Here is a 10,234-nt window from a genome sequence, read left to right as displayed (position 1 = left end):
CTACTAGATTGTAAGCTCTTCGGGGCAGGGTCCTCTCCTCCTGTATCACTGTCTGTATTAGTCTGTCATTTGCAATCCCTATTTATTGTACAGCGCTGCGTAATATGTTGGCGCTATATAAATCCTGTTTAATAATAATATTAATAGTATGAATGTTCAGTGACACAAGGAAATACAAACATGTGATGTATTGTTCAGTGTTATTTTTATATTTTACATCATTTAAGATGAACCATTATAGCAAAGCCAAAAACATTAAGGATGACTGCTCTGCTCATGCAAGCTTACATTCCAATAGAGAGAGGCAAGTGACAAAGATGGAGCAGTGGATGTGGCAGGTTATTTGATAGCTGTTGCAGGGAAGGTGGGAAAGTAGATCTTCCTACATATCAGGATAGTGATTAGTACAAATTGAATGCTTATTTTAAGAGGTGCAATTTAGGGGAATGCGTGAAGGTTCCCATGCTCGGATCATGATGTCATATGGAAGGTTATTGGGGAAGCCTGTGAGAAGTCTTAGACACATGAGGATGAGGAGGTGATCAGAGTGGAGCATAGGAGAGTGTTGTGTGAAAACCACATGATATCTAAAAAAAAATAAAAAAAAAAAAATAGAAAGTGTATCCAGGCTGAAAGCTTTATAACACTTCAAAAGTGAAGAGTAGTGATTAATGATCCATACTCTGAATGGTCTAAAGGTATTCGAGGTGTACCCCAGGGTTCAGTTTTGGGACCTTTTACGGTTTAACATCTTTATAAATGATATAGAGTTTGGGATTAAAAGTACGATTTCTGTGTTTGCAGATGACACCAAACTCCGTTGTGGAAAGTCCATATGGGATGTCAATATTCTACAAGTAGACCTGGATGTACTGTTTGATTGGGCAGCCAAGTGGCAAATGACATTTAATATTGAGAAATGTAAAGTTATGAATTTGAGGGCTAACAACATGCATGCTTCATACTGTCTAGGGGGTATACATTTGGGGGGAGTCAGAAATAGAAAAGGATCTCGGGGATCTGGTAGATCATAGACTAATAATAGCATGTAATGCCAAGCTGCAATATCTAAAGCTAGCAAAGTACTTTCTTATTTAAAAAGAGGAATAGACTGCAGAGATGGAGACATAATCCTGCCCCTGTACAAAGCATTGGTCAGACCACATCTGGAATATACGGTCCAGTTTTGGTCACCAGTTCACAAAAAGGACATTGTGGAATTGGAGACAGTGCAGAGAAAGCCAACTAAATTAATAAAAGGAATGGAGGAGCTCAGCTATGAGGAGAAATTAGCTGAAAAGAATTCAGCTTGAGAAGAGATGTTAAAGGGGGATATGCTCACCCTGTGTAAATATATAAATAGTCCATTTAGAGAACTCTTTTCCCTAACTTTTACCTTTAGGATCGTTACAAAGGACAAGCAGGCACTCTTTGGGTCTGGAGGAAAGAAAGTTTAGGCACCGGGTTAGGAAGGGATTCTTCACTGTAAGGTCTGTGAAAATGTGGAATCGGCTCCCTTCAGGAAGTAGTCTCAGCATCTACTATAGATTGCTTCAAGAAAAAGCTGGATGTTTTTCTAGAAGCACAGAAATATAACTGGGTATTAAGGCTTTACAGTAAAGATAACAGACTATTGATCCAGGAAGGAATTCTTTCCCCAGTTGCAGCAAATTTTTTTTGCCTTCCTCTGTACCAACTATGTCCATAGGGTTTTATATCTGGGATATGTTTTTTTCCCTAGTGGTTGAACTTGATGGACTTATGTCTTTTTTCAACCTGACTTATTATGTAACCAAGAGTTGAAGAGGTGACCAAGACAAGACAGAAGCTACTGGGGACTGGAGAGGTGCCAGCCTGTTAGATGAAAGGCCGCATAAAAGGATATTGCATTAGTCCAGCCCATTGTGTGTACAAGCAGCTTTAGTTAAAGAGTGGATGTGCAATATATTTTTGAGATTAAGGTGATAATGGTTAAAGAATCATTATGAGGTTTGAAGTAAAAGAGTCAAGTATCAACCCCCAAGCATCAGATTTGGTAGGGTGAGATTATTGAGGCATTATCTATCTATATTGTAATTACAGGCGATGGAACAGAGAGAGATGGTGGACGTACCATAAGTTCAGTTTTACTAATGTTTAAATTGAGGGATGCAGAAGGAGGAGATAAATAGTCAGGGACACGCTAGGGACAGTCAGGGATCTAGGTGTCAGCAAAGAGGTGGTAATCAAATCAATATAGACAGGGATGTTGGCTCAAAAGCAGGAGGAGAGCTTGAGTTGGAGGACGCAGCAAGAATCTGTAAAGTGGTCTATAGTTGCAGGGGTGAGAATATATATAATAATTTGGCAAATTAAAGAGCACCCTCAATTTCCAGCAGAGCCTTGTTGTGTGATTGGATGTCCTCTAAAGAGTGGTATTTAGCTGTGAGCTACAGCACTTCACATACTGGTCTGCCCATTGCTAGCTCCTTCCAGCTTGGCACAACAGATCCTCACCTTAACAACCAGATCCACAAAGCCCTTGTCATCATCACTGGACACTGGGGTGTAGGGTCGCACCACCAGATTCCCATCTATCCTGGCCGACAGATAAATGTGTTGACCTAAAAGAAAGTTAATTAAAAAACATAATATGCAGAATATTTTGGTTATTGTATGCAGTGTTTTAATTAGGTTACTATATGCAGTGCATATAATGGAATTTGTCATAATTATTAGAACTTGCACATTAATGCTCACAATTCCCAGGGAAGATCTTAATAAAATGTATAGTATCCCATTGGGGAGATGTCCGAAAGACATACAACAGAAAGGGAGAAGAAATCTCTCCAAAGAAAAAGAAGTCCCCTTTAAGACAGTTTTCACAGAACATGAATAGACAGCACATGCAGGCACAAGAGTCTTTATAAAAAACAGCTTCTTATATTGTTAGGAAATGTCAGAGCCACGTTCAGAGATATCTGATCTGCAGGGGCCTACAGGAAACAAGGCACAGCCCCAATTAGGCTTTCCTGATCAAGTGATCCCAACAGTTTTTGTATTTATTGGAGTAAAACTAAAATTCCGTAACTCACCGATGGGGAGACCCAGGATGTGCTCAGGAGATGGCAGAGCAAAGCGAAACCTCCTTGTGTCATGGCTGATTTCCTGGGATAAACAAACAATTTGGATTACACCAAATGGAAGAACAGAACTATCCCAACATTCTCTGTAGGAGATTTGTCTGGGAATGTTAATGAACCTGTGCTATGTCCATTCAGGGAAACCCTACAAACAAAAATGTGGCAGGTTCTTTAGTTTTCTTTTTTTTAGCCCTTTTCCCATTCCTCTCCTATTCTCTCTACTATTTACCTGGTGAACCCTAGTAACATTTCCTGTTCTAGGGTGACAACACCCATTTGCTGTACTACGTGTATGCAGGATCAGCTATACTACTCTGGACAGACTACAGAACACAATCATAAATCAAACTTGCCCAATAAAGCAATCATAATAAATTAGTGTTAATAACTATTCTCTTGAAGTGTTCTTCTCTGAAGTTTTTAAATTCAAAACCCCCTTGTCTTGTGAACCTATCCACAAAGTTTGGACCTCTCATGCTATTTAGTTCCTTGTTAACATGCTGTGTTCTTGCATGTGCACATCACCTAGGTCCCATTACTTCCAGTCCTAACCTCATGTAGACACTGCTTCTACTGTAATGCAGACATACTGGGAAATGTAGTCTGAAATCTATTGTTCTTACTACTTCTGGTCTCATATGGTATCCGATTGACCCTTCCACTGGCTGAATTCAAGGATAAAAGCTGTAATGTTTTAAGGGCCATATGTGCTTGTACGAAGCATATCTGTTCTATTAATTAGTGTTTGCATTGACTTACCCTGATTACTATTAGAATTTGTTGAGTTCAATCTTGGGCACTATGAAATTGCTGTCCTTTCATTCATTACCCAGGAGTGAAGAAATGGCCCGTGTAATCAAGTGCTATCACATGGTCACAAAGAGCTAGTCACAAGTTTCTTCAAACCTGAAGCACCACAATTTCATTTTTCCACAGCTACCGGAACTGAACAGAGGATCCTCTGCTATCCCATTTACATGCAATGCAGTTTACTATGTAGTTCAAGTGCCAGCCTGACTAGATGAATTTGATTGTATGGGTTTAGCTCTCATATTACATTGCTGGTAAATAAAAAGCATATTATTATGAATTTTCTGCATAGATGGTAGCACATGGGATCAGGAAAAATGGACAATCAGAGGGTAAAAGTTGTGACCACTTTTCAATCTGTGGATTTTAATTTGATCCTTTTGGTGCAGATAAATCCAAGACCAAACCTATATTATAATTCAGTCCATCACTGCTTACATTGTGTGTCTGCATTAGTTTTCTTATTTCAGTTTTTCCTTTATTTTTACTGGTTTACAGTAACACACATCCAGTCCTATCTCCCTCTCTATATTGTCCCTATTGTGACATCCTATAGCCACCAATAAATATCATGTAGTACTTCTCTAGGGAGCACTAAAAGCACAGCTTCTCCCCTTATAGACTGGAACAGACAGCTCAGATTGTTAGGGTTTGTGAGCATCTTGGGAAGCTACAGTAAAACAAAAATTTGGATGATTGGGATACTCACCTCTCGAAGGATAAGTCGTAGCGGATATTTGATATCTGGGTTTTCTAAGGTGATGGCAGGTGCAGACTTCCCAAAAAGTCTCTTGAAGATGACAAAGACAAGGTAGAAGGGATACCCCACGATCCTCCCCAACTGCAACAAAACACAGACAGGATCACAGGATGACGCCTCCATTACCAGCAGTCACATATACAAATCTTGTAATGGGGAAGTGACACTTTTCATAACCTTCCCCTGTGCTTGTGTCAGGGTGAAAACAATGATCATGTGACATATCAAACTAATCACCCAAATTTGCTGCAGAATTTATATTTAATCTGTACAGCTTATTTAAAGAGACTTTGTCATGAAGATGTATAGGTGCCACTGATGGCCCACTGAAGAAAATGCTAAATGCTTGGCTACATTTACATACTAAATTGTTTAAATATCAGGATGCAATACTTACCAAAAATTGAAACTGCACCCAGGTCTGACCACCTATGGCCATTATAAGGACCCCTCCTCATCCCTGCACACCTGCTGTGCCAATTATGAGGGGTTCCCATAACTCCCGCACATGTCTGTACTTATGAGGGTTGCCCCACCAATCATGCCCCAAATTCCTAGGTCTGCACTATTGCAGTGACCTCCTTTGCTCAGCAAAAAAGTGGCTTTGGGTTAAAGCGGCAGTTTTAATCCATAGTGGTCACAAACAGGTTTTCCCAATCAAGGCCATCAGTGGGATTTGTGCATTTGTCACACAACAGACAGATGAAGAGTCACATTTGTTCTGCACCAGGAGTGTCCGGATTATTATAACCTCCTCACCCAGCAACAGGCACGTCGATCCGGATTTAGATGGGACTTTCCACTTACACACAATGGGTATATTTAGCCCCTGTGCATGACATGCAGAATATTCATAATTAATCAGAGAGCGCCTGTCCACTACTGACAGGCCAGGCTTGGTCATTTAAAGAGACCCTGTCATCAACTTTTCCTTTGCAAGTTTTTTTTTTTTTTTTTAAATGGGCTTGCAATGTGTCTTTGAATTTTATGGATAATGTTGACCATGTCATAAAAAGTCAATTTCCTGACTTTTTTCCTCTTCTGTCTGTACTGGACGAGATACTTCAGCCTCCTATATAACATTTTACGTAGATGCCAGGAGAGCAGCAAGGAACACTATAGCATGTCACTTGTGTGATAACCCAAAGTCTCAGCAACAAGTTAGATGCTGGATGTCTTCCAGCCAGGATATTACCCCAATGCTGACTAGTCTTCACATGACTTGCTGCATCTTCTAATGCACACGGTGGGAATCTTCGTGTGCAGTAAAATCAGAGCAAGCAATTCCAGTACAGGAAAGGAGCCTGTATAACAAAGCAAGACTGAATGAAAGCTGCAGCTCACAAATTTTCAAAGAGAAAATGTATAAAAAAATAATCCAAATATAACAAAGTCTCTGTGAGAAATACATCATTTGCATCCTTAGGAAGGGGGGGGGGGGGCATATTCTTGAATATCAGCCAAGCAGTGAGAAAGGAACCAACCACCCCTGCAGATGTTTTATGTATTTATAGAAACTAATTGTTTTCATACCGGCCAATACACAGATGTAATGCACATACACATGTTTGTTTAACATAAAATAAGTGGGGAGGGGTGATCATTGCTGAATGAATCTGCATTGTTTGTAATGGCTAATTAACAGTCCAGAACACACAAAAGTAGAAAGTTGGGGTTTTCATTGTCCCTATACAACCCAAATAGCCCCACAATCAAGCATAGTGTATTTCAGGAGGCTACGTTGGATAGAGGAAGGAGCAGACTACCCCAGCAGTGCATTTAGATGGTGGAAGGCGAGAAGTATTTCAGATTGGTATACTTGTGCCAGGCCAAGGATTTCTAATGATCCCAGGGACAGATATGTAAATATAATTTTTAGGGAAATGTCATGGAAGGAATGACACGCGCCACATTTCCCTCACTAAATATTTCCTTTAAGACGGGGGCAGGCTCTGGCTGTAATTCCAGCCCTATGAATCATCATTCAGCTCTTGCTATTCCTCTGTTTGTTCTGTGTTGCAGCACTGCCAGTATGGAGGAGATTGGTGGCGTCTCCCAGAAAGCAGCTTTCACACGCAGTTGTGAGTGCAATAATTAACAATGGTCAACAGAACAGAAGAACTGCAAACTAAACAAACTAACCAGCAATCACCGAGAATCAATACAGCTTTATGAAGAGCCCTGGCTCCTTCCAAATGGTGCCAGCTTTATTATGCATTTCATTTACCTGCAAGAGTCCTGAGAATGCTGCTGGATGCCACCATCCCGATGTTATGTCATCAGCCTAGCAAACCCATGCACACAATACCATATAGTTTCCCTTTGTTCCTCCCCTGTATACTACATAAAGTTAGGTAGGAAGAATGAAGGAGCTGGGCCAACACAGACTGTAATTAGAGGAGATAGCTATGATGTACAAGGAGGTTTCTATGCTTAGGAATGGAATTGCCTTATATACTCATAGGCAGATTCCAGGAGAAAAGGCCATTTATCAAAAGAAAACACTGTATGTGCTTATTTCAGAACTACTTGTTCTTTTGTTCTCTAACTTGCTATAAAAGTTGTTGGCAGGATCTCTTTAAAAGGGCAAAAAAGGGCAATCATATCCCATTATTACTGCACGCTGAAATGCAATTTGTATTGCATGTATGTGAATGTGTTTCTATTGATTTTCCTATCAACCAGCCTAATGCAGCAGGAAGGAGAAGGGACCACAAACAATGAATCAATAAATCCAGATCAAAAGAAGAGCTGAAAATTACTGCAAGAAACTCTGATGCTGATTGTTGCATTCAGGCATTGCAGACTGTTCTTTATATTGTTACCAAGGGGGTTAGCGGTCATCTGGGTGTCGGTAGCTGTACATGTGCCTTGGCAAAGGAGCATGCAATTTTATTATTATGTGGTTATGGTGCAAACAAACTCTGCAGACTCTGGTTTGTGAAACCCAGAATGGTGAAATCCTGGAGTAGGTCAAACGTCTGGACAGACAGAAGTGGAAAGCAAACATGGGTCAATGATAAACTATACTAAGTGAATGAAGGGTCTCAGAGCCCAAACAGAGGGAAGAGAGTCTGATTTCTCCAACATGTCACCAAATGATTAACTATGAAATGTCACTGATCCAAGGTGACTTTCCAGGTCTCTCTACCAAAATATTAACAGGTCAGAGTCCACAGTGGCCTTTTTGTCCACAATGGGAAGATTCTCTCTCCCCTTCTATTATCAGGACAGAAAGTGTTGAGAAATCGCACATTTATAACAAGGGGTGCAGGAAAATCAGAATGCATGCCCAGATGACCTATAGAGAGCTAAAACCTACCATGACCGGGTTTTAGCCAACTCCTAATAATGCAAAGCAGACAGAATCTGAGAAATGTTGTCCAAGCATTTTACAAGCAGAGTTTTAGGCAAGTGGAATGTCATATAACACACATAACCACCTTGAATGTTATTAGTACAAACATGAAAACAAGTTACAGATGTCATACCAGAATACAGAGAGACTTAAGTTCCATTACAGTCCCCATAGGTTGAAGAAAGTCTGATTATTATCATATAACACATCAAGAGTTCATATATACAACTCCGGGATATGGCAGACTAGGTTATCAGAGTGTCTACATAGAGATAAGGACACCTCTGCAAGTCAAGATTAACCAAAGCCTGTGCCAAGGCATTTTATTGTGTTTACCATCAGAACCAATCTGTCCGATTGTAAGCTTTGTGGTCAACAAAACCTTGTTTTACTCCACCAGGATCTGCCCGTTAATGCCTGCGCTCTCATCATGTTGGAGCCTAAAGTGTACAGAAATTACATTGCTTCTTAATTTTGATATAAATTTGGTAAAAATTCTCCCAGTACAGTAATGATTTTCTATTATAGTTATCCCGGTTTATAAGATATTAGGAAACGTTGATCTAAGCACATTTTATGATGAAGGGCTACCCAAATCGGAGGGGCCACAGCTGTTTTAGCATCTTTAGAAATACAGGTGCCAGACAAACCTCCTTTGGGGTTTAAACCTAATATTCCTAGGGATGGACCAGGAATTTCTATTGAAAAACTACAAACATCAGATCAATTTAGGAATCTGTTGCATTGCATTATCATTTAGCACTATGTAATAAGCTGGAGACCGCATCAAAGATTCAACTTCTTCCAATGCACTGCACCTAAAACACAAAGAGGTGTGCAGGCCCTTTACCCGGATTCATAAATTATAGGAGTCCTGCAGACTGGGCATTTCACCCATCAGAAGGGGGCAGCTATGCCAAGCAGCCAATAACACATAAGGGATAAGCTGTATACACTCCATAGACTGGACAACATGAGTGATAACTGCTGAAAGATTCCGCAAAACAAAAAAGCTCACACCTCCGATAGGACACAGTGCTGCACCTGTGCTATAGATAGGAGAAATGTGATCAGATCAAAGCTGGCAACACACAATACAATCTCCTGTGCAGGACCGGTCATATAAACAAATTGTAGGCTAATTGTGCAATTCTTCAACAGAGCACTGAGGGGACAATTGCGTGACAGGTCCCCTTTACAAGGTTAAGGGCCCTGGGGGCCCCCTCTGATCCTAACTGCAAAGGTAGATGGGTAGATAGAATCTAGATAGATCATTTCTACCAGCAGAGATCTGTGGGCCCCATAGCAGTCACATGGTCTGCCATGCCTATAGCTTCAACCCTGTATGTGATCAGCCAGCTCCTGCAGAAGCATGGTCCATGGAGGCCTGTCAATCCTCATCAAAGTGGGGGGGTATGGTAGCTGGTGCAGAACTACCTACCTGTTAGTCATCTGTAGTATCACAGATGGGGGGTATACCATTAAGAATTAGAGTTTTTTGCTGCAGCACCACCTAATAACCAGGGCTGTGAGTCACAATCACAAAGTGTTCATGACACCTTAGGTGCAAAACCTATACAGCCCACCTGGTCACGTGACCTGGACCACAACCCAGGTGATTACAGGTGTGCAGCACTGAGAAGGAAGCAGCCACTGCTGTACATTGCACAGGTATCAGTGACTGGGAAATGGGGGGCGGTGAATGCTTTAGAAGGGCAGAGGGAACCTGTTGGCGCCCAGTGAAGCTCGGCCAGTAGACAGAAGCAATGCCCCTGTGGGCAGATAAGGGGCAAAGGCCGAGACTTGTGCTAGGGAAAGTTCTGCAGAGTTCTTGGCAGGAGTCACGCCCATCTCAGGCCCAGCAAAGGGCAGCCCGGGCACCACCGTGCTGTGTCATTCTTCCTCACAGCTGCCCTACCCAGCCTCCCACCGATGCCCCCGGCTTACCGTACTGATTTGCGCCCCCATGTGGCCGGTGACAGCAGCACTTTATCTCCCAGCTCTGACAGAACACAACTAGCGATCCTTCTACGACACGAGCAGCAAGAACTGTCAGCCTGCCCTGCCCACCCAGACGCGCATTTTTTCACTGCGCCACCAATCAAATCAAGGGGGCGCGTCTGTCAACATGAGGCCACGCCTATCTATAGCGTAGGGAGGGTCATGGAGAAAACCTGTCCTGTG

At 41.7% G+C, this 10,234-nt stretch overlaps 1 protein-coding gene across 1 annotated transcript in view; it reads right to left on the bottom strand.

Moving 5' to 3' along the window:
- Positions 1-10,155, bottom strand: part of CYB5R3 (cytochrome b5 reductase 3) — a gene marked incomplete in the record, with an annotated part of 16,614 nt that extends 6,459 nt beyond the window's left edge. Inside the window, 4 exon segments of the mRNA XM_072400122.1 lie at positions 2,497-2,603; positions 3,075-3,147; positions 4,642-4,773; positions 9,998-10,155. Of these exon segments, the coding sequence (XP_072256223.1) occupies positions 2,497-2,603; positions 3,075-3,147; positions 4,642-4,773; positions 9,998-10,018 (333 nt within the window).
- Between the last annotated feature and the right edge of the window lie 79 nt (positions 10,156-10,234).

Source organism: Pyxicephalus adspersus, chromosome 2, assembly GCF_032062135.1.
Source record: "Pyxicephalus adspersus chromosome 2, UCB_Pads_2.0, whole genome shotgun sequence".
NCBI lineage: Eukaryota > Metazoa > Chordata > Amphibia > Anura > Pyxicephalidae > Pyxicephalus > Pyxicephalus adspersus.
This window is presented reverse-complemented; position numbering and strand designations above follow the sequence as displayed.